At 39.5% G+C, this 25,628-nt stretch overlaps 2 protein-coding genes and 1 long non-coding RNA gene across 7 annotated transcripts in view; 2 read left to right on the top strand and 1 right to left on the bottom strand.

Annotated features, from left to right (window-relative positions):
* stxbp5a (syntaxin binding protein 5a (tomosyn)) overlaps positions 1-4,070 on the top strand; it is an 87,042-nt gene extending 82,972 nt beyond the window's left edge. For all 4 annotated transcript variants that reach the window (XM_086060869.1, XM_086060870.1, XM_086060868.1 and 1 more), the window contains one exon: positions 599-4,070. In XM_086060869.1, the coding sequence (XP_085916995.1) occupies positions 599-640 (42 nt within the window). In that variant the 3' untranslated portion in view covers positions 641-4,070. The remainder of the gene's footprint in view (positions 1-598) is intronic.
* A 4,307-nt stretch (positions 4,071-8,377) lies between these two features.
* On the top strand, positions 8,378-21,718 carry LOC147158409 (uncharacterized). The gene is made up of 3 exons (XR_015090910.1): positions 8,378-8,632; positions 10,239-10,321; positions 21,614-21,718. It is a non-coding gene; the product is annotated as an uncharacterized LOC147158409 (long non-coding RNA).
* LOC147158408 (homeodomain-interacting protein kinase 2-like) lies at positions 16,089-24,404 on the bottom strand. 2 transcript variants are annotated; one of them, XM_086061478.1, is made up of 2 exons: positions 24,296-24,404; positions 16,089-17,495 (listed from the first exon to the last, which is right to left on the bottom strand). In XM_086061478.1, the coding sequence occupies exon 2, from the start codon at positions 17,377-17,379 to the stop codon at positions 16,468-16,470; it is 912 nt and encodes a 303-aa protein (XP_085917604.1). In that variant the 5' UTR covers positions 17,380-17,495; positions 24,296-24,404; the 3' UTR covers positions 16,089-16,467. The 2 variants fall into 2 exon arrangements, with proteins under 2 accessions (XP_085917604.1, XP_085917603.1); XM_086061477.1 differs by lacking the exon at positions 24,296-24,404 and adding an exon at positions 17,577-17,682.
* Positions 24,405-25,628: the final 1,224 nt, after the last annotated feature.

The raw sequence follows: 25,628 nt of genomic DNA, 5'->3' as shown, positions 1-25,628 counted from the left end.
CCGCCCCCTGAGAAGGATACAAATGGCTGGATTTTGCTTTATAACTCATATTCCACAATATTAACCAGGATACCTAATAATATATTAATTCAGATCAATAATATTAATCAGAATGTCATGTTTAGACTGGTGAGGTCACATATATTGTCACGAAATGTTTAAGGTTGGCTTCCACTTTAAAGTCCTTTTAAAATAAAAGTAAATGTCTTCTAATTCCACACACCTCCCTGCTCCGCCTTTCTCTGTGCGACATGCAGGCACTCACGGCAGACAATGAGGCGCTCTAAAGCAGCCACGTCAGCTCGAACCAAAGCTGTAGTCATATGGCTGTTTTAGCAACCCCGACACTGAAATGATGAAAACAAATTTTTAATGCTAAATCTCCACAATTACTTCATAGCTCTCGGCCTTTTCACATTTTCAGCTTCACCTACAAATATGTATACTGTATTTAGAAACAAATCTATGAATTCAGTTTCAATGGTGGCTGTTATGTCACGTCTACTTCTCCCTCGACCTGTTCACATCATTGTCAGTTACAGAATGCAGCCACTAGAGGGCAGTGTTGATTCATGTTTTTCTCTCTTCTTTTGTCCAGATGATGCTGAAGTGCAAAGACAAAAAATGGTACCAGTTCTGATGGGCGTTCGCAATGGCCGCCTTCGTCCTGATGGCGACCTGCTGCTCTTTTCCGTTCAGCCATCTTCCCCAAGCCTTTCTTTGTTCACTCAGACACTTGGGATTTTCTTCCCTTAGCACAATGTCCCATACTGTTCTTACCTCACTCTGTTGTTGAGGGAGGAGACACAGGGAGCAAGTACATTATTTCGGTGTGTGCGTGCGTGAGAGTGTGCGTGCGTGTGTTTTCCATGTTCTTATCCTTTTTTTTTGGTTTGTTATCCACACAGAATTTTCATTCTCATTTTGCCAAACCGTCCTTAGACTGATGTCAGTATTTAAACTGGACTATTAGCTAACACTTGGGAATATTGTTCAAATGTACAAAAAAAAAAAATGGAAACATGTCATGATATATATACATACAAATCTAAATGTTGCAACGCTGTACTTCACTTCAGGGCGACCGCTACGGAAACAAAAAGGAGAGGGACACAGGAAGTGACACTGCAGTGACGCCTCCTCTATGCAGAGAGACCCCCCACCCCCCACCCCCATCTTGCTCCACTTCCAGACTCTTATATCCTTCCCAACAAGGTGTATGAATTCATCCCTTTCTATTTTCTCATTACTCTTCCTGTATTTATTACATTTGTTTGATTTCATGGCTCTGTTGATATTACTGGAAAAGCTCTTATTTTTCTATGGTTGTGAAAGTGATATTTTTGTTAAGGACTTTTTTGTTTTTGTTTTTTTTGCGTGCGTGACTTTTGCCTCACGTTTGGGTTCTCCTTATGAAAAGGGCTGGAATCTACAAGGAGGGCGAGGATAAACAAGGCATAATGTAGTATAATATATAGACACTCATCTGTTAAGCATCCCCGATTGATTGGCCTCATTCATCTCTAGTGCACAAATGCTGCTAGGATCACTGATAATACACACTACTGTCTTTTTTTTTTTTTTTGTGTGTGTGTGTGATGTGTACTTCTGTCAAAAGATTGAATACATTCAATAACCTTTATTTTTGTAAATTCCCGTCATTTTTTGGTGTCAATAATATCCCCCCCCCCCCACCACCACTATTTGAAGGCGCATCTTTCTCGGGATGATTTAGTGATTTGTGAGACAATCTGGAAAGTAGTAAAACCATTGCATTATATAAAGATTGCGCGAAAAGGTTATTTATTGTTTCTGATGCCAAAGACTTGCGTTAAGATTAAATTATCATTATGAGCCAAATTTTTCTCTTTACAATTGTCAACTGTTATATTTTCTTAACTCATATTTTAGTTACTTTTATTAAATAGTAATGTTATTAAAATATGTAACTGACAAAAGTCCAAATGTTATGAGAAAGTGTAGTCATACGTAGCCTTATGAGGAATTTTTGGAAGTTGAAATAAGTTATAAAATTAGGAGGGGGTCTGTTGTGATTTTTTTTTTTTTAAAGAAAAAAGTTACAATGTTACAACAATTACGTCAATATTAAAAGAAAAAAAATGATGTTGGGAAAGTCATTAAATTCTGCGGGGATAAAAGTGGGAATGATAAGAAGTCACATTTTTGGTGAATAAAGTCAAACGACAAGAACAAACGTTGTACAGTTTTGAGAATGAAGTTGAAGCCTAAATGAGAATAAATTATAAAATTGTAAAATCACTGGAACTATGTCATGAGAGAAAAGTTATAGCATTAAGAAAGAAAAAAAATCTATATATTTTATCACTAACACCCCATTACAATCTCACTTTAGCTCACAAAATATGTCAAGTTGACATGAAAATGTGAATTAAAGACAATAATGTTCCCTCCGCCTCCCCTTTGGTATTAAGCAGCAATTATTTCATGTCTATTGGATTGCAATATATTTATTTTTCCAAAACATGGGTTTTCAAAGTGTAAAATGTGTTTGTATTTTGATCAAGTTGCTGCACTTCCCCTTTGAATTATTATTATTATTATTTTTTTACTATATCGCATAAGAAAGGAACTCGTATGATTCAGTTCATTCCGTTGTATTTTATGATACTGTATAACTGATGACATAGCAAAAATCGGAACCACCACAACTGAACATAAGGTTGATGGTTTTCACATCTGTTTGCCTTTTTCTCCATCTGTGCTTCCGGGGTGTGTTCTTACGTTGATTATTACATATTGTTAATCAATGTCGACATCTTAGTCTGAAGTTGTGTCCTGTTCAATAATGACAACATGTACAGTGAACCCTGCAATTCATGAGAGAAAGGGAATAAACACTACCATAAAAGGTGAACATTTACTAACTATGGGGTGTATGCCACGGAGGAGGCGGGACTTCTGACTTCCTGGTTTTCACACATCAGCTTTGTTTCCGTTTCCTGTTTGCCACGTGTGGGCCGCGTCCCAGTTCTTGCGCTTCCGCCTTTGTGCGCCTCGGTTGAGTGTTTCCGTCGACCGGTGCGAGTGTGTAGTGTGTCCGTCTCAGTTGTCCGAAGCATTTCAAAGAGTTGAGACCCCTGCGCGCTCCTGCCGATGGACGGGAACGCGCGGTGAGGTTGCGTGTGTTGGAACGCGGCCACCAGCGGCCGGAAAATACCCTGATGTGTGAATCCGGAAGTCCGTGACATCTACCCTCCAAAAGTAATTTGCACATAAAAATAGACAGAATCATAAAGCATCAACAGTATTCATTTGTTAAAATTACTCTACAGAAACATGAAGCTTCACATGAAGCTCATCAACAGTATTAGTTGGACGGGACATCTAAAAACGCAGACTAAAACATTCTTTTTTTAATTTTTATTATTATAATTTTTTTTTCTAAAGAGCTCAGTATTGTTCATTCGGTAATGTCATCATCATTGCTCTTTTTTTTTTTTTGTATACAAAAAAAGACTAAAACATTCTAACAATTAAACAACACTAATATTCCACCAGATGGCGCCACAGTAGTCCTATACTTGCTTTATTGGCCTGACAACGAATAGCTGACATTTGTTTGTGAATAATTGCGGAAAGTTCTAAAAAAAAAAATACTGAATATTGAGGGGTTCACTGTATATGATAAAACTACAAATCCTCCTTTGGTTCTTCCAGTGACTGTTAGCCACATAGCATTCGCCTTGTGTTAATCCTCCAAGGAAATATCAGTTGAATGTCTGTCACACATCCTGTTTCTTTCAGTATGCAGCATTCCCCGTCACAAATTACAAACACGAAAGAGCGTGAGAGGATATTTCCCCCCTCCCCCCCAACCACCGTCGTCACGTCACGTTCTGCAGTCAACAGTTCTGAGTGGGTCGCAGTATTTTGCTCATGGTAGCCGACTTTTTCTTGTACAGTTTTATGCAATTTCACATGGATGTTTATGGACCTTATGGATCTGCTGCCACACACATGAGAATTTAGGACATTCTGTAGATAGAGATTAACTGTGCAATGGGAAAAAAATAAAAGTGGAAAATGTACACGGGACTGGAGTTGACTTTTGCACGCTAGATGGCAGCAAACACATAAAAAAATTGATTGATTTTTGGCCTGGTACCAAATAGTCCATGGACCAGTACCAGGCAATGCACCAGTGGTTATGGACCACGATCTGATCACTCTATCAGTAAGAATGTACTGCTTTTATCATGACATTTCTGGATGCTGGGAGCCAAATGGAAGTGGCCACATCATGTTGACGTGTGTTCACGTTTTGACAGAAGCCATGTTCGTTGAAGGAAACGCGATTTCAACGCCTGACCTTGTGAGGCCGGGCGGAATAAAACAACCGCAAGATACTCACAGTATGGTGCAGGGAGCGGAGGTTAGGGCTACGCCAAGCCCCATCCGCCGCTGGCAAATGACATGACGGTGATCCTGTTGCTATGGCGACGGCATCCGCGAATGACCAACGCTGTAGACGCGTGGTGGGTGATCCTGCCGCGTACATCCTGGGGGGAGGTACTGAAACAGGAGTAGAAAGGAACTATTTCCTAAAAAACAAATTATATATATATATATATATATATATATATATCAGGGGTGTCAGACGATTATTTTTTTTATCGCAATTAATCGCATGACTTCCATAGTTAACTCCCTATTAATCACAAATTTTATATCTGTTCTAAATGTACAATCAAATGTACCATAAGTTTTTTGGTTTCATACTCCTAACATAAAAGCGGGGGGAAAAAAGGTTAAACTAATAGAAATATGGTTGCCTCTTTTAGTCACACAGTAATTTCATAATAAATAAAAAAAAAAGAGTTAAAATTAAACATGTACTCTACTGTAAAAACAAACAAACTGTGATATTCATTTGTGATAAGGTCTTTTTTTTCTGCCACTAGATGGCATAATTGCATTTGTAAGACATTGGTGACAGCTCAGTACATTTGTCATATTATGAGCTATCCAATCTGTAACGGGAAGTAAGGCAGCACATTTTTAAAATTGTAAAATACAACTTGACCCCAGTCTCCACAAATATATGCATTATTATTAAATGTATTACTGCTAAATTTAGACGCGGGCGTGTCTGCTGTGTTGCGACTGGAATTCTTTCAGTACTGGCTTTCCAAGTCAGGGAAAGTCATTAATCGTGCATTAAAAAAAAATTGTGGCGTAAAAGGAACTTTAAATTTACCACTCCCACAGCGGCGCAGCACCCACCTAACCCGCCTCTGCACAGTCACACCAAATGCCGGTCGTGGTAAAAAATACAAATAGTGATATGGTAGCCAAGGTTTGGTAAATAATCAGACAGTTAAGCAAAGGTGCTGCTGAGCAAGGCCTTCAGAGATCCTCAAGGTCCCTTTTAGGAATTTTCGTTTTCTTTTTTGGCAGCTGCTGGCGTTTCCAAGGCAACTGTGTGATTTAAAAAGGATATTTGAACGTCAAGTGAGAAGGGGAAAAAAAAGAAGAGCCGCAGGGCTACGTTCTAGCCTGGGAGTTTACTTTAAATGTGGGTCAGTCGTAAGCTTCTATTAAGTCTTTCCCCTGGTGAGCAGTATTCATTAGTATTTTTGCTCGTCCATTAAGACGAGACTGTAGATGTGAACTGCGAGTATGAAGAATATGCGGTGGTCTTAAATTGAGAGTAAATGGAGTTCATTTTCAGTGGAGCTAGGCTAAACAAGGCACTTTGATGCACACCGATGACAGAAGAGATGGCTAAAAAAAGCAGAGGATTAGCTGGGAATAAAATATTGTTGCCATACCTTAGCTGTCGTGAATTTAAAACATCCGCTTCATTTTCCCTTCAAGTCTGCTAGCTCAATGCTAACACATGTTGCGAAATGCCATAGACAGGCTAACGAATAGCATCAGTGTAGCTGTGTTATAGCCAACAGATAGTTGAGCACATAGAGTGGAGTTAATATGCATGTAGAGAGGTAACCGTTTGTCTGTACTATACTGACCCCAGGTGGCCAAGGAAATATCCAGTAAATTAATCCAATAAATGTGCCAAAAAGTCTTTAATTTCTTAACATTCAATGCCATTCTTGTTTTTGGTTTTTTTACAGGCTGCTATTTAAAACAAAAAAAACAAAAACATTACAACAAACATTTCCGTTGGTCACATAGCAAACAAAACTCGTCCCTCCACTTTCCTCTAACCAGCATTGCTATTTGTGCCTTTGCTTTCTTTAAGTTTATAATTGGCTAAAAGGTTATTTCTTATTTGTGGAAAAAGCAATTAGTAGGAACATGGATTTTTGTATTCCTACAGGAAAATCGAGATACACAGCATTGGCCACTGCTGACACTTTTTTTAAAGGACAATACAGGTAAGTTTTTGGATCATGTTACTTTGTTTTGTTTTTTCACTTTACCGGCAGATCAAAAAAAAGTTTTGACTTTTAAGAATAAATGTTTCCATTCATACATTAATTCTTCGAAGAAGGTTGCGTTTTTATGAAAAATTTAATAAAACCAACCTTTTTGACATTTTTTTTTAAAAAATAAATCTGTCTTTTCTGGATTTCTTTTGACATAAATAGGCTACTTGATTATTATTTAAAAACATTTTTTTTTTTAAAGGCAGTCATTCAAGACTTCACTTAACATAAATATATTTTTAATAAAATCTAAAATAAAGTATTTTTTGCTTGACATATTTAACAAAACCTAACATTTATAATGTACAGTGTTTATGAATGCAGTGAATACATTTGGGAAGTTATTCAATCTGGCGAGACTTTCCTTTTAATCTTGAATGCATATTGCACTTTTTTTTGGAGGGGGGGGGTAGTAAAGCTCGATAACAGTATGTCGACAGCACAGTGGTATGTTAGGAATTACGTGTCTTCTTGTATTTTATTGTTAGTTAACTACCAGCGTTGTTGATGCTTGTAGTGGTTAATTGTAATTGCCTTTAAAAGGGTCGTACTATTTGAAACCCGGATGTCACCTTCAAGTAACATATAAATGTGCACATTTGCGTTACCAGCATCACCAGATTTTATGCAGATTTGTGAGTAAACTGACAAAAGAGCAATATTTCAGTACACTGTATACTCTTTTATTTGGTGGTGTGACATGAAAGTTTTCGAAGGTAAAATGTGCGCTTTGGATGAATAAAGTCCGGCCAACACTGCTATAAAAAAGAGCGACTGCCAGATATGCGAGTTCAGTCCCTCTGCCGAGCAGAGCCTTTGTAGCCTGTAGACGTTTTCCTCGTGCAGCCTGTTTACGCACAGATAACACAAATCCCCAAAGTCCGGACACGTCTGGTAATGAATACGTGTCTGTTGCTCTAAACGGGGTCTCCAGAGGCACAGTTGTGATGAACGAGCGCTTTGCGTCTGCGTTTTTAGAGCTGCGGCTAAAATTCCTCCCCAGTGATTATTGAGCAGGGAAGAACAAGGATGATGACCTCAGCACTAACCCAGACAGAAAAACAGGGGCAGAACCTCACGGAGCTGGATGTCATGCAGCTATTCGCGGATTCTGGGATTTCATTTCAGGCGTTAAAGAGTCGCGCTCATCTTTATTTTTTTTCCATCTGACTTTCACCTTCTGAATGCCATGTATTAAACAAAAGATATAGCTTTACTAAATGCCCATGCGTTAGTCTGCGTATTAATGCACTTCAAGGTTAATTCAATACAAACCAAATGGGGGGGGGGGGGGGGGAATCAGTAGGAGTCGACATTACAGTTGAAACTCACATTGAACTCTGAGGCCCCATCCACACGAAAGCCAGTTTCAATGTATCCTCACAAGTTTCTTACCGTTTAAGCCGTTCGTCCACACGATGGCGCGGTTTTGGAGCTTGAAACCGATCACTTTTGAAACCGGGCTCTAGAGTGGAAAGATTTCAATACGCGTCCGTCTGGACACCATATGCAGGATACTCCTCCAGTGATGACGTAATGGTCGCAGCTTGATGACGTAGGCGGCAATTCTTGCGTGACTGTGCGCGAACCGTCAGTCTGTCAACAACAATGGCAGATAGCCGTGTCGTAGTCGTTTTGCTATCCTCCTTAGCCTGCTTATGCTCATGCAGCAAAATATTTAGCTTCTTTATTCCCACGTTCAACAAGCGGTGTTGTAATTGAATCACCCGCCATTGTCACTTCTCCTGTGTTTGTCTTTTTCATGTTGTTTTGATACATGCAAAGCCATGTTTGTTCTGTAGATTGCAATAAAGTTAGGGGGAAAAAAAGTGTTTGTCTTCTTCGCTGATTCTTCTTCTACGCTTTCCGTTAACTCCCCGTGGCTGCGCTACAGCACCACACCAGACTCGGCATATACATTACAGCCGTTAAACGTCCTCAGCGTCTTCTTTTGGACACACGCAATTCTTGAAATGCTTTTGTGTGTACGAGATTTGTTTGAGGAACGAAAGCCGGCTTTGCTTCCGCCTTATTTGATTGTCAATCTGATTGCTAATGTGCAACAAACCTGTTTGGTGCGCACCTGCATTTCGATGATAACGTTCAGCTGTTCACACTTGACTAAACGAACCACGCGCATCAGAGCAACCAAATCAAACCTGACAAGAGTGAACATGGCCCTTACATGGGAATTCAAGGTAAATTCATCTGTATTTAAAAATGTCTGTGAATCAGGCGGTGCCTCGACAATAGCCTATTTCATCATACTGTATCACAAAAAAAAACAAAAAACGTTTTCTCATTGTGCTCTGATGTTACATACAGCCGGGAAAGAACATAATGGACCTGTGAGTGGTTTAACCCAGACTGTTTTGGGTCAGTAGCACAGTCCTCTTCAGCTATCCAACAGTGGTTTTAGCACATCCTCCCTGTTTGTAATGATGCTTTTTCATCGGTGCTCCACTAGAAAGTGTAGTGACACCTCAGCTAACATGGATTCATATCGAGAAAAGCCTAAGAATTACACCCCCCCCTCCACCCCTATTATAGTAGCTCTCATAAGGTTGGCTATAGACTAACATCTAATGTAAAATACTTTCAAACAGCCTCGATACAGTCAAACTGTGAAAAAATCCTCAATTTATTCCATTTGAGGCCAAATTAAAAACAAAAAAACTAATATTTACCATTAGTTCTAACGACACATTCAAAGTAGCTGATTCAAATGCTGTTTTTCCATTTGAAATTTAAATAATTCTGCTCATTCATTGGCGGCACAGTGGCTGACCGGTTAGCACGTCCGCCTCCCAGTGCAGAGGACGCGAGATCGAGTCCGGGCTTCGGCTTTCCTGGGTGGAGTTTGCATGTTCTCCCCGTGCCTGTGTGGGTTTTCTCCGGGTACTCCGGTTTCCTCCCACATTCCAAAGGCATGCACGTCAGGTTAATTGAACACTCTAAAATTGTCCCGAGGTGTGATTGTGAGTGTGAATGGTTGTTTGTCGCTGTGTGCCCTGTGATTGGCTGGCAACCACTTCAGGGTGTACCCCGCCTACTGCCCGAAGCCAGCTGGGATAGGCTCCAGCACCCCGCGACCCTAGTGAGGAATAAGCGGTTGAGAAAATGGATGCTCATTCAATTCACATTGTGAACAATTTTAATCATGCACAATTTTGCACATAGCAAAAACTCAATTTTTTTTTTACTTACATATTGCACATTTTCATTTCACCTAATTCCATACAATTAAACATTGTTCTATATCAGGGGTGGGCACACTCGGCCCTCGAGGACCGGAGCCCTGCAGGTTTTGGATGTTGCCCTTCTCCAACACTGCTGATATATGATCAGCTCATCAGCAAGCTCTGCATACGCTTGATAACGACACTGTTGATTGGAATCAGCTTGTGTTGGAAAAAGGAAACTCGCAGGTCTATGAAATCCCCTTGCGTTATTTGTGAAAGGAAGCACGACTTGAAAGAGGTTCGAATCTGTGTGATGTTCACTCGATGGGCTGACAGCTGTTGACACGTTTTTTTTTTCTTTGCAAAGACAAGAAAAGTCTTTTACGAATATAATGCTGCATACTAAACATAAGAACAAATAAAGTGACTGCAGAAAGCAGCATGCGAGCATCAACATCGTACTTTTTTGCTTTCAAAGTTTCACAGTGTGTAAGACGTCTCTCTGGGGGAAGCGCACACAGATCAAGCGACCGCAAGAAGTCTTTTTTTTTTTTTAACAAATAAATCATTGAATGAAAAATATTCCGTTTGTCTAATAAGCTGTGACTCTTTTCATCTATAGACATCCAGGACGACGACTGCTAGCATTTACGCTACACACATTAAAGATGCCAATCAACATAAAACCTGACTGCCTTTTCATTGGTATGTATGTATATTTTTCTTTATCTTTCATTGGCTTCTCTATTTAATATATTCTTAATTTGTGCCTCATGAGCTTATTATTATGCAAAACCATCACCGCCGTCTAATTTGGCTCGCGTTGCATATTCTTTCCTCCCCCAGCAATATGTCTGCACCCTTTTAATTGTAGCACTGCACTTGTCAGTGTTGTACCCGTGCGTCGGCACGTGATTGCTGTCAAACGGCGAACTCGAAAAAATATTCTTTTGGCGAAGAATGACAGGGGTACGAGGCACTCGGTTAAAAAAACATTAGTTTACAGATCGGACACACATAGTCGGCTATCATAGCTTTGCTAAACATAAGCAGAAAAGCTCAGTGTCCATTTGTTTATCTCCTACATTCACGCCTTCTTTGTCTCACCAAAGATTTTGAATATTGATGTTCATCATCATTTAAAAACTTTTAATTTGAGAAGATTTTCCTAATTGCTGAGCTAGAAAAAGTCTTTAAAATCAGTCTTGAAGGCTTTGTTTAATTTTTTATTCTCCCACTGTTTTGACACACATCCCCTTCCACATAATCCATCCGATTTACATGATTCCAATTTCAACATATTAAATATTTTCTTATCTTGGCGGGTATTACTTTTTGCATTCCAAACATATACAGTTTCCCCCAAATTTCAACCCCCCCAAAATTCCCTATTAGTTTCCAATGGGACAGTCAGCAACACAGATTTACATCATTCCCGTTTTGAATTTCAAAACTTTCAGCTCATTCAAATCAGTTTGGAAAGAATTTTCGAAATGGCCAAAATTCACCAATACCCCCCCCCCCCCCCCCCAAAAAAAAGAATTCACAATGACACATTAAAAAACTGATTTGAGTTGGAATTTAGATGTTTCTGGGGTTGGTGAAGAACTCTGGTTGGTGGCCCGGTGGGTGGTGTCTGGTCGGTGCTGGATTTCACTTTCCTTTCTTTTCTTTGGTCCTTCCTCGGGTCTCCTGACGGCGGTGTTCGGTTTAGGTGAACGGTATGGGATTTTTTCATAGGTTTTTGGTGAACTAACGAATACACACACACTCACACGCCAAAAAACAAAAAAACAAAAAACTGATTCACATCATTCCTATCCCAAACCCTAAAGTTTATCTCGTCCAATTCACCTTGGGAACGATTTTCAATGTGATAAAATGTGTATGCCCCACCAAAAAAATCCTCATTCATTCCCAATAATATACTAGCAAACATCAAATTCATTTAATATAATTTCACACCATTATATATATTTCAGTATCATTCCATATCACTCAACATCATTCTAAATCATTCCACATGCTTTAATTTTTTTTTTCATTCAACATTTCAGTCTTTAAACGCAATTTCTCCAGAAATTGCAAATGTCTATAATTGATGGAACAATTTATCAAAAAAATAAAAAATCGTGCAAATGACGCCTCGTATTGCAATAATTCACAAGTCAGGTTGCTTGTATCTCAAGGCACCACTGTGTTGGAAATATCGTACTTTTTTCCCTCCAGGTTAATTATCTCCACATATCTATAAGCATCTGTCTTCCCCGATGAATCCACATGTTTATTTATCCCGTGCTGTGTTTCTCATCATTTACATTTTCAGCCCGTGCTTACCTTCAGGGAAGTGCCATCTGCCTTGTTTACCTTCCTCTATCTTTTAGTCGCGTCACGTTGCCGGTCGGTGTGTATGTCAACATTGCAGTGGTGCGTTTGTTAGCTCTTTCCCCCGCTGTCAGCGGAATGACTTGTTTGCCGGCTTCGCTGCGGATCTCGCCTGCTCCCTCGCAGCGAGTGAATGAAATGTTAATCGTGATACTGGCACAAGCATCTCCTGACCGGCGTCAGCATGCCAGTGGCTGCCCGGAGCCAAATATATTGTTTGCTGCCTAACGTGTCCTCGTTGATAACGCCCGTATGGTGTAATGGAGTCATTCACGGTGGATTTATGACACAAATGTTTCACATGCTGGTTATTGTTGCCACATTGCAGATCCAAATATGACCAGATTTAATCCCAAAATTTAGGATGGCCTCGGCTACGTGTAGCGTTGTCTAAAGCAGTGTTTCCTAACCTTTTTATTGAGCTAAGCTACATATGTTACATCAGCTAAATATCATGGCATACCACCAAACAGAAATGACACTCAAAATATTGAAACAAGGATGATTATTGTCTTGAAAGCCATATTTTCCCGATGGCCTCGAATGAGCCCATTCCCATTCTCCCACCTCATCAAAGCTCCTCTCTAAACTCCATTAGCCGTCTCCACTAGTTGGACCTTCAATCTGTCCATGTGGTTCAAGTGGTTAATTAATCCATCAATCAGAGGCTTTAAGGGTGCAGACTCAATTTTCGACTTTGTTCCTCTCGTTCCACCTGGATTCACCTCGCTGCTCTTTTTAGTGTCTTTGTCACACTTTCTTGATGCCTTCATTCCACACAGACATTGAATCAATTACTGAAGGCCCGCATGAGTTCAAATGAATGATTTGCTGTTGGACCGTGTTCACAAATTGTTAAACATTTTGGAGCCTCGATAAATATCCCATGCAGTATCTCAAGAAATTGGAGTCTTAATCTTAACCCTCATGTTATGCAATGGGTCAAATTGAGCCATATTAAACACATAGCCTTGCGTTATGTGATATTTTTGGATGATTAAACATTAGAATGGGTCACAATGACCCATGAATGTTGTTAGGAAACAAACGCAAGGAGGGCCACGTTACGACGGCGTATTAGGGCCACATATAAAAAAACATTTATCATATTATATTATTAAAAAAAAAAAAAAAGTGGCAAATTTGTGGGGGGAAAACTCAACCGGTCCACAACCTGAGGATTAAGCATTGAAGCTAATTTGTTAAAATAAATATTTACTTGTACATTTGTTTCCAGAATTATTATTTACAAATTCATACATTTTGGTATTTTTTTGTACAAGTAACTAAGTGTTGATGTGTCGAATCTGCTGCTCTCCGTCATTCGCTTGCATTTACCTAAGGCATGCTACCTTCTGATTGGTTAGTGATAGTCACCTGATAGGGGATCAGGAAGTGTTGTCGCTCTAGCTGCCGTGTATGACGAGTAAAGTTTCAATTTAAGAATGAATCCGTCTCCATCCTGCCTTTTTGTTTTATAAGCAGTGTTTCATTAACCACCAACGAATCCTCACATTAGATTATAGCTACGCTACGTGTATTTTTTCGTGAAGTTCTGAGTTTTTTTTGTCGCGAATTTGCCACTTTATAAAGTTTTTTTTCTCAGAATATTGCCCCCGCCCACTAAAAAATTTTTTTTTTTATATGTGGCCCCAATACGCTGCCGTACTACGTATCTTAACTTCCACTAAATGCAGATTAGACTAGAGGTTATGTTGCAGTTGTGGTAGTTTGTAGCAGGATTACACAAAACATTTTCATAATTTTTTAAAAATGAATTAGCACATTGGCAAATGAGCAAAACCTTGTTCAATTCAAGTTTTTACCCTGAGACACGATGTTCTGATACACACCTTTTCAGCATAGATCAAATCTCCACGATTTGTTTGTTTTAAATGTGCTTTTACCAACTGTACTGACAGCACGTCAGCTAATCTGTTTTAACATCTGTGCTCGGCATCCGAATGAGCAGCTAAGGTGCTCTAATCTTAAAATGTGTCTCAGGTTGATGGTGGTGACAGTGATATCAATGAAGCTATCAGTGATTGCGGTTATTTACGGTCCGGGCACATATTTTATCATCAGCCTGGTGACAGCTGCTTAATCTAACGCCGTTATCAGATTTATTATCACCCTGGAGGCTCGTGGAGCCGCATCAACAAGTCTTTGGGGATTTTGGTCGCTTTGTGTAAGGTGCGCCGACAAGTTGAGGTTGACCTACCAATTTAAAGTCTTCTCTGTACGGATCACAGCCCTACCAGAAGCAGTGTAAGGGGATGTCAGAAAAGCAGACTTGAAATTATTTCGCATCAAATAACCTATAAAACCAGTTATGTACATGTATTAAATCTGATATTTTTACTGCAAAAAAGAATGAAAATAGTGAGTGAGGAAAATAAATTGCAATTTGATTATTTTTCTAAATCCTTCAGCGCTTTGTGGCAATTTTGAAAGAAAAAAAAAAGAAGCTCTTGTTTACTCTCACAAACTCAGATTTGCAACCCTGATTAGCGCTTGTGCCACTGCGCTCATGCTAATTGGAACAATTAAGCGACGAGGGGCTTCTTAATTTATGCAGCTGGGGTCATCGCCGAACCTCATTTGGGAATTTCGCCCAATGACGGGGACCATCAATTCAAGACGAGGCAGCAGGAAACCTGATAACACATCATTACGATGATCCCTCCTGCTAAAATCTCCCGCCCTATTTGCATGATCTATTAAGGAAGCGTTTAAATGTTGTCACTCATGAGGGGACTGACATTGAGAGGATTTTTCTTCTCGTTTGTTTCCTACGATAATTTGTGCATGTGGATTCTCAGTGTGGTCTTGAATAATTATGTGAAATATCCGGGAAAACAATTTGAGCAGTATTAGATGGTTGCAGAACGTTTAACCTAATTGTTACGGAGGTTCATTTGTTCTAGCTGCTAAACCATGAACTGAGATGTCAGAATTCTTAAATCAATTAAAATATAAATCAAGTATTCCTTTTAAAAGCAGAAAAACACAGCATAATTGCATTCAGTAATGCATAGTTTTATTTTATATTTTTCCTGAGAGAGCATATGCTGTATTATTGAAAGTGAGCTCCAACAAATAATTGATAGAATAAAATGATGACAAATTTAAATACAAGCCAGATGTTAAATAAATTGGATGGTAATTCTGAGTAAATTTGCAGCATCCTCCAGGAGAAAAAAAAAATAGAAGCTAAGTTTTGATGTTGTACAACACGCTAGACATGTTCTGTTACATCAAGCGAAATGTGTGAAAAGCAATGATTTTCTTTCAGGTTATTTTTTTCTTCTTCCCATTTGATGTTATATATAGGCAGCACATTTGGTACAGTTATGTACCAAGAGTTGGATTTGGAACCCCTGCTGTATAACCCCAGCAGGTGTTTTTGCCACGGTATCCGGTATATTTAAGAATCTGAATCCAGTTATGTGTTCCATGTTATATCTTGGGTGAATTGCCCAATTTCTACTTTGTTCATGTATTTCTGGTAAAGTGATCTGACTCACTTTACCAGAAACATTATTAGTTCTACTATTCTTAAAAATACAAAATTTATTTTTTGTTTGGCACTTAGCCAAACTTTTTAAATCCTTAAATCTCAAGTATGCTTCCTGTTTTTAAAGTACTCAGATCTTCAGTGACTCCATTAACAGTTGTTCCTAGCACACCTCATATACAAACACTAGATGGTTGGTTCGCGTTGTGAGACAATGTGAAGTAACAGGGCGGCCATCTTGGGACTGGGCTGCTTGGTCACCCATAACGTTATGGTCAATAAAGCACGGACTTAGAAATAACTCTAGATTGCTCAACCAATTTTCAAACAGCTTGGATTGCCAGGTAAACGAATGACACAAATAACCATGCTGCATTCATTTTTTTTTTTCAACTTTCAACCTTAATCATAGCCACGTTAATAAGATTTGTAGTTCCTGTGAAGTGGCCTGGAACGACCGCCTTAGATGAAACCAGTGCTTCGATTTGTAAAGTTCTGATGGGAACATTCTCCCGGTTCTTTTGTCTTTAATTCTCGCTATACTAATAATAACAACCAGGAGACTGCATATTCTCGTTGAACTATTTACTGGATGCCAGAAAGATGGAGTACACAGCTGTGGAGCCTTTTCTACTGAATGCGGAAGAAGGTCTAATCTATCCAAAATAGTTTCTACTCTTATACTGTCTTGGCTGCCTACCCACACGGGGGACGCCTCAGCCTCGCCCCTGTGAAAATGAGTGATCTGATGGATTTAACTGGTTTCAACCACTTGGATTCGTCTTGTATCAGAAAGGTCCGGAATTGTGTCATACTTAGGGTGAACAATTGTTTTCTCTAATTCACTGTAAAGGCCCCTTGAATCTTCCTGAAGAGTCTTTTCAGCCAACTGTCTTTAGACCTCACTTTTATGGCAGTCCTGTGATTGTGAAAGTCTGGTCCGATGGCATCAGTGTAGCGTCTTCGTCAACCCCTTTGTGGCTGCTATTGAAAAAAAATAGTGCTGCAAAAACTCCACAGGTTTAATACGGAGGTCGGCGTCCAGGTGTAGCATCTTTGTGACGAGATTTATGAAGAGACGCTGGTTGCGCTCTTCTCCAGTTTTCTGAACCACCTCAATGTCCTCGAGAGATTTGAGATTTAAGGGTCTGACTTCTACAGAGTTGTAGCCCATCTCTTTCGGAGTCTTAAATTTCCAGCCTTGCGCACTGGTGTTCTCTCGCCTGAAAAAAACACATGTTCGTAGTCCTCGGTCCAGTATGGACTTGGACGGCTGGCCCTGAGTTTCAATCACGTAAGCCAAGGTGTCGTAGTCGGAGTCCCCCGGGTAAAGATGGAAGCCTGTAGCGAGCTTCACTGCCATGATGCCAAGGGACCACATGTCAATGGCCTCGTTGAGGGGAAGACCCAGCATGACTTCTGGAGCCCTGTACCACGAAGTCTGGACATAGTCACCGGGTTTCAGGTCACACGCGTTTTTAGCCAATCCAAAATCAATCAGCTTGAAGTTTAGCGGCTGCTGATGTCGGTCCACCACCATGATATTGTCGGTTTTGATGTCCGTATGCGCAATTCTAATCTCACTCAAATGTAGCAGCGCTGTGGCCATCTGGTGCAAAATTAGACTAATTTGACAGATGGGAAGAGTGGGGAGATTGCGGTCTTGCTGGAATTTGTTCAAGGTCTGGTCAAGAAGCTCGAAGTTTAAGCAGATGAGGTATTTGTCAAAGAAGAAGTCGTTCCAGCGGACAATGTGACAGAGGTCAGGATCCAGACGCTGGAGTTGTTTTAGAACCGCAATTTCCTTCCTTGCCTGGTGCATGATTGTAGGATGATTCTTGATCACTTTGATGGCCGCCATCTTGCCAGTCTCTGTACAACGGCATTTGGCAACAACTCCAAAGCTGCCCTCGCCGAGAAAATCCTCCACCTTGTAGGACTGGCCAAGTGTGCTGCCTTTGAAAATTCGTAATTGGTCTGTACGGAAGACAGAATGACACGGCGTTAACTTAAATAATCAACAATTCAACTTTACGAGTAAGGTTGACATGAACGTACCAGACTTATTCAATGACATGCCGATGGTCCGTTTTCAGATACATTTTAAATGAGAAGTGAAGGATTACACTATAAAGACTTTGTTTTTTAATTGATGGTCTTACCGACACAGCGCAGGGCTGAATTGCCTTCCCTGTCACTCAAAGATATCAAGGACATTAAAGCCGACAAAGGGATGTGAAGTCACTCTTTGTATGACCCAGACATTTTTATGAATTTATGATGTAAGTTATGCAGGTAAAATCAGTTACATGAATGATTAACGTTCACTCTCAGCCATTTTCACTGAAGCAACCCCCTTCGCTCCCGGCGGTTTTACTGGATTTTGACTGATTTTGCAAGGTCCACATAAAAACATGGAACCTACCAAAATAAAAAATTAAGAGTCTCTTCTTTCATCAGGAAAAAATATATATTTGTATCTGTTTCCATTTTGCCGCAATTAGCATTAGAATATAGATAAGTTTCATTATTATTCACAAACATGTTGAAAACACTGGTGAAAAGGGCTTTTTGCAACATGGCCTGGGTTGATCTCTTATAATCTGCTGCCACCTGCTGGCCGTTTTTTGTAATAACTACCATTGCTTTAAGCGACCTCTTCAGGCCAGAGGCTGCATCAAAGCCTTCTGTATGCTCTGGCATAAAAACAACAACATAAATAACGTATAAATACTTTTTGGGGACCATGGCACTATTTGAAATAACGTTTTTATATGTCTTTGGGATCAAACGAGTTAAAGACTATTTACTCTTGTTACCTCCAAGTCTGTCTGCACACCTTTGGGCTTTCTTGAGTGACACGCTCCCCCCACTCTAACTGTCATAAAGCATGTGATGTTTTTCTAATTACTCTGAAAAATGAGTGAACTCGTCTCCATCCGAGTGTGTCGCGGACGATGCTAGCACCGGCTGCTCCAACATACATCACTCTAATTGGCACAAATGGCTTTAATATATGCCTGTGTGTCGCCTTCATGGATCAACGGTATTGCCTTTTTGCAAATCAATAAAGGGAATGGAATGCCGGAACTGAAAGTGTTGCATTTCATAACCATCACAACGGCTTTGGTAGTGTTCCGCTGATCTTTTGGCGATACATCACCGAGAAAGTGGTAATTGGACTAACGTGGTTCTAAAATGGTGAAACGCACTGAAATCCGGCTTGTTGCCCACGTTTATGTTAACGGGCTGCTTATATATATTGATGTTCCAACAGTCTATGAAATGTGAAATAACGAGGGTGGATTGACAAAAGAGGGCACTGATGCCTAATCAATAATATGTGTGTTTATTTTCCCATGTGTAGGCGTCTCGGGTACATGTTGAAAAGTAGCATTCCCGGTAAGGTAAAGTTTTGCTATACAGCAGATGCCTTCTCATTACACTTGTACTGTATGACCATTAAATATAACATATAACTTAAAACAGTTCATGTACAGTAATGGCGCTTTTACGATGGTAACATTTTTCAGATTCGCTGACATTACTTCCTATTTGGAAAAAAAATGGAATTTGAAAGAACAAGTGAGGTCACCGTGACCTCATACACATCTGCCATCGGTTCAAGATCTCATTCTCGATTAGCACACCATTTCACACAGTTGTCTGATATCACCACATGACAAAATGATTATAAAATGAAAGATGAAATTCTATTTGACATCCTCGTCTTCTGTAAAAAAAATGTTTTGCACATTAGCTACCGAAATTGGATTTGCGAGGCTGTCCTGGATTATAGGTGCACCTATCCTTTCTGATTTGTTTTTTTTTTTTCCTCACAGCACCAATGCAGTCTCTCCTCATCATTCCTTCTATATTGTCTATCTAAAATTAAAGGGCAATTGGAAAAACAAAAACAAATCTGTATTGCCCATCAGGGGACACAGATCATCTCCACTAGTGGCAGTGAGATTGTTTCGCTAGGAAATATCCTCCCGTTCTGTTTTTTTTGTGTCTCTCGTTCAAATGTCTTTTTGATGAAGCAGCTGTACAGGAGTTGTTTTTTTTATTTTTTATTATTATTCCAGCTTCTCATTTTGGACCGTGAAATCTTTGTTGACCATGACCGAGAGGTACAGTGGCGAGATTGTTTACCTGATATTGGATGAGAAGCAGTTCTACCAATTGCTTCAGCTCGGTTTACAGTAGTTCATAGCCCTGACAAGTAAATAGTGTGACATCATAGCAGTGTAAACCAGTGGCAACGGCTAGCATTTTGTGTACATTTCTTAGCCGCAAAGCAAAACGAAAAACTGGAGAGACGGGGCCTCTTAAATCAATTGGTACGTTCACACTTGTGTTCCCATCTGAACCTTGTCTGCCATTTTCTGTCCGTGTCTTTGTTTTGAAATAAATAGCACTTCTAGCAGACCCTCCTTGGTCCTATCATTACATTGAAGAGGAGCCACTGCTCACAAGTAGCACTCAAAAGCAAAGTGTGTGTATATATATATATAAGAATGTATGCATACCTATCACATTTAATTAGGTAAATTGTCAATCGTCTTCAATTTTCGGCCTTGGTTTTAATTTGTTAGTGCCGCCCGGGTGGATATAACTACTATCTTGTGTCTTCTCGTAATCTTGACGGATCCAGTTTCTCTTAAAACAGAAGCACCAACGGGCGTATTAATCATGGCTAATTGAAGACCCCGCTGGGAGTAAATGAGCCTTAATCTGACAGCTCAGTGCGTACCATTAGCACTGGAGGGCGTGAGGCTTGTGGATGGCACAGTTAGGGTCGGGCTTATAGAAGCAGTATTTACTGTACAGTATAGTCCATTGTCTGTTTTTTTTTTCTCCAGTTTTATTTCAAACATGTATATAAAAAACAGACTGGTTATAAAAGTACATGTGTAAAGACAAAATATATAAAACGACAAACAAAACTTTAAAGCAACGTCAAGTTTCACAGTGGTTCACCCAGTCATAAGCTACACATTTACACATACATGTTCGAAAAGGAGTAGGAAGAAGTATAAACTTATCAGGTCCTACCCCCTTTTAACATCCGTTAATCAATAAATAGTAGGGATGTATAGTAAACAAAAAAAACTAGTATGCAGCTAATATATCTTGATAATTGATAACAAAGGTGATTATAGTAATTATTAATAGTGAACACATTGAACAGTGTGCCTTATGCATATATTGTCATACTTTTACATATACATGTATTTTATTTTCTTATCAATAGCAACAATACAAATAATAGTACAATAATAACATTAACCAATGTTGCTTTTCATTGAGAAGCACTTCTTCTTCCCTAACCTTTTCAAAAATGTTGATTTTATATTTCCTTTTGAACTGGTCTATGTTTGGGCATTGTTGTAAATCAGTACTCAGCCTTTTCCAAATTTTCACTCCACATGCAGATGTACAGAAACTCTTCAATGTTGTTCTTGAATACTTTGTTTTTAAGTTATGAATTCCCCTCAAACCATAACCTCCCTGTCTCTCTGAAAACATATTTTCAATATTGCCCGGCAGTAAATTATGTCTCACTTTTGTCAGAATGGAGATGCTTTTAGAACGTTTGGATTCAAAATATTTAATGTTTGGTTTCCAGCATATTTTATTATCAACAATTACTCCCAGGAATTTAATCTCATTTACTCTTTTTTATTTTATTTTTATTGTTTAACAAATGTATTTCTAATTTCCGATGACAGGTTGGACATTTTTGGCTAAGCCTACCATTTATTGAGCATATGTCGGGCCTTCATGTAGCAACATGATTCAGTAAGCAAACTGACATACTGTTAAATATACAATATTTATCGATGACAGGGTGGACAGTTTTGGCTAAGCTTAGCATTTAATGAGCATAAGGCGGACCTTTATTTAGCAACAGGATTCAGTTAGCAAACTGACATATTGTTTAACTTATATATTTCTAATTTTGATGACAGGGTGGACATTTTTGGTGAAGCTTAATCTTGAATGAGCATACGATGGACCTTTATTCAAAAACATGATACAGTAAGCAAACTGACATAGTATTGTTTAACAATTATGTTTCCAATTTGCAGAGCTGAATACTTCCGTGAATCAGCAAGTCTCGTCTTTGACGATGCTCACTTTGCGGCAAGTGCACTATTGCGCGAAGTTTCGGATAAATACATGGACTGAGCAGCGTTTACGTCCGTCGATTGGGGTGAGTACATATGTACACATACATACGTATATAAATACATATTCTATGTATTTTTGCAAGCCTTTGTGTCATGAAGCATTCCCCGAATATGCGGGAACATGTGCCGAAATGTGGGCATAGTCGGACGATATTTGACGATGACCAGAAGTGCCGAGCTCTTCTAATTTCCGATGACAGGGTGGACATTTTTGGCGAAGCTTACCATTCAATGAGCACGTGGTGGACCTTCATTTAGCAACATATTTCAGTTAGCAGACTGACGTACTGTTGAATAAATATATTTATAATTTCCGACGACAGGGTGGACATTTTTGTTTTTGCTTTGCGTTCAATGAGCATGTGGTGTACTTTCATTTAGCAAAATATTTCAGTTAACAAACGGATTTATTGTTTAACAAATATATTTCTAACTTCCGATGACAGGGTGGACATTTTTGGCTAAGTTTAGCATTTAATGAGCACATGGTGGACCTTCGTTTAGCAACATATTGCATTCACCAGATTCTTTCCAAATTGACTCCCTGTTTAGATCCTGCTGAACCTATTTTAAATACGGTTGTTGTGTAATGCGCTGGATTGTTTTTGCCGAAACGCAATTCTTAAATATACCACAAATGAAATTCCAGGAAAGCTCTACCCCTTCGAGTATTTCATCAGATTAGATTCAAACACTTGATTGGATGTCATCTAATTTAGACTCCCTGGATGCTTCGCTCTCACTCTCCAGAGAAACGTTGCTGTTTTCCCAGATAAGACCTGGAAACTGAATTCCAATAGTAATATCGGCCTTTGTTAGAAGCATGTAACCCAGACTGACTTTCAACCCATTTGACAGATAAGCTCTGAATCTATATTTCGCCTCTCAGATGAGTTCTGTGCTTGCTAAAGAAAGTAAAAAATAGAAAGTAAAGCCAGAAGGCAAGCATAGACTCAAACATAAAGATTGTATGCATTTCAATTCCGTTACTTTTGAAAAAGGTTACAGGAGAGATAAGCCAGTGAAGTGTGAAAATAAAATGTAGCTGTATGAGCAGCTGCACGTTTGAGTCGGAAAAGTGACAGAAATGTAAAGCAGCAAAGTCCTACCGATCAATCGTTGACACATTTCTTTAACACCTTCCGCCCATTACATTCGTGTGACAGCGACAAATTGTCCCTTCCACTGGTTATTATCGCGTGTGTGTTTTTTTAAGAAGTAACCACAGATACAATTTTCACAGTTTACTATTCTTGGGAATCAGCAGGCGGTCAGTTTATTTTGTGTTTCTCAGAACATGCAGGTGACATTTTCAGGGTCCCCTTGGTGATTGAACCCTTCTTTACCATTACAGTATTGAAGACTGGTAAGGGCAAAACCTAAATGATATTTCCTGCTGGTATGTCTTAAATCTAAAACTGAAAAGCTTGGTTCTTTTATGGTGATACTTGAATGGCGGTCAGGACAATAATTCAAAACCCTATTTAAATCCAAACAGAGCAGGCAATTGCTTTGAACAGCTTGTACATGATGCACTCTCATAAACAACATGCACAACACGGATAAATAATCACCAACCTGACAAATCACAATAAATCACGTGTCCTAGAGTGTCGTTTACATTGTGGTAAATCAATCCAAGCATTGCTTGCGTTTCGGTGCGTATTTATTATTAAAACCAAAGCAGATGAAACGCAATTGCAATTTAAAAAAAAAACTAATTTTCCCCCTAATTTGAGAACACTACAGAAAAGCACGTTGTAAACAATTTTTCCAAATCTAATTCCACCGTCTTGTCACAGGGCTTTTCCACATTATGACAACGGGGCGCTGTAAAGCGACCACACCCGTGTGAAGCCTCTGTCCGCATGCTGGCAGTGGCATCATACTTAACCCCAACCCCACACTCTTCCACCTTACTCTGGTGACGCGTGTGCACTCGCGGCAAACAATGAGGCGCTCTAATGCGGCCTCAATCTTTACACAGGTTTTCAGCAATTATACTCAAATATGTATTTAGAAACAAATCTCTAAATTCACTTTAGAGGGTATTTTGAAAAAAAAAAAACTTAACCATTAATTAAATTAGGTGTTAATGCCTTATTATGTTACAATATGGAGCAAAAATAAATCATAGTGGTAGATACTGTCCCGCTCCAGTCCAGATGGTGGAAGCAATGCACAATATTAGGATCCCCTGTCCATCACACATACATACAGCCAAAACATGTTGAGCATTGCCTGACACTCCATATTGCCAAAAGCAAGCATTTTCACCTCAATGAATCTGGATCGTAGCAATAAACCATAATGAGCTACATTGCAAATTGGAAGGCAGTGGGTGTAACTGTGCTGAAAAGGAGCAGCGCGCATGATTTGATTTTGTGAAAATGTCATTCGCAAAACACTTTTTGGTTCAAAAGTATCGGACTTTATCAAAATGCTGAAATTCCTAAGCGTCCAATCGAATTGCTCTGACGCTGAAATTACACTTATGCTTAGCCAACGTATCAAGATGGCGTCAATCAGCATTCACACACAGGGAATTTTCTTCTTTATCTTCTCCATGACCTCACTGACCTGCTTGGTGTCAATTAGATGGCAACATGCTGCGGGGATTGGAAGCTTCTCGGCCGCTTGAGCGACTGATTGGGATTGACTGGCTATCCTGCGACCCGTCTTCTTACTGTTAATTGTCTTACTCTAATCCTTCTCAGTCAGTAGTAACCCTCACTGAAGGCGACTCGACTGTTTGGCGCGTGCTCAGCCTGCTGCGCCAGAGAAACTGCTGCCAAGCGAGAGCTGTTGGTACATGAACGGACGTGATGCGGGGATTCTCAAACACTTTGTTGTCGCACTAGCGTGGGAGGATGTTTGTCAACAGGAAGTTAACGGCAGCCGCAGTGTATTAACAGGATTTATTTTGGCGTGATGTTACGTTACGTCAGTTGCTCGGCCAATTCAGCTCGCTTGTGGATGCGCCTTTTTGGCAGGGATTTAGCAGACTGGAATTGTTATTTATTTTTTATTGTTTATTATTATGCTAGGCGCTTGTAGCGTAACAAATCAATCTAAGATACACAAGCTAGCTATAAGATGAAATAAAATTAAGTTTGGCATTGAGACAAAAATATATATAACAATAATAATAATAATAATAATAATTGAGAAAAAAATACTATATTTGGTAAAGAAGAAATGTTAAGTTTACATAAAAAAATGAATGTTAACATTCTTCTTAGCAAGTCACAGTGGCTCATGACTTAGCAAGTGAGCTATTTTTAGAACAGATCTGGACTCATGTTGTCCTTGGGGCTAACTAGAATCCACTGGCACCATTTTTTTCCCTCCTTCTGGACAATACACATTAATAGCAGCATAAATAAATATTTTCAGAAATATTTTGTAATGCAAGCTTAAGGAAATAACAAGCTTGAAGTTCTGGTAGGCAACATATGGATAAAGGAAGTTGGGGAAAAAGTCAGCCCTTTAAAATAAAAGTAAGCTCGTATTTTGTACAAAAATGAATTTATTTGATCATAGAGGTTGACAAACCACAAAGGGCGAGCTCTCCGTAGATAAGCCAGTGACTCTTAATTACCGCGTAGGTAATCTAATTGTATTGCAGGGCCTGCCCATTTCACACATCATACACAACACGACGCCATATGCTCCGGTTGGATCTGTCAACTCCCATTCGGGAGATTCCAGCCACCCGGCGTCCTCTGTACTGTCCATTTGTGTCAAGTATGTCCCCTCTCAGTGGTAAAGTGGAACAAATGTTAAGGCTAATTGATCCTGCTTGGGAAATTACTGTGCCTGAGACTGCAGTCACGAGAATTACAAAAACTACAAGGACAGAACTGACGCTTGAATAAAAGGCTGGCGAAACGAGCAGGCAAGGGCTGTTTAA

The sequence above is a fragment of the Leptonotus elevatus genome, chromosome 18, assembly GCF_054856555.1.
Source record: "Leptonotus elevatus isolate MCC_2025b chromosome 18, RoL_Lele_1.0, whole genome shotgun sequence".
Classification (NCBI taxonomy): domain Eukaryota; kingdom Metazoa; phylum Chordata; class Actinopteri; order Syngnathiformes; family Syngnathidae; genus Leptonotus; species Leptonotus elevatus.
Note: the sequence above shows the minus strand (reverse complement) of the source record. Positions and strands in the feature narration are given on the sequence as shown.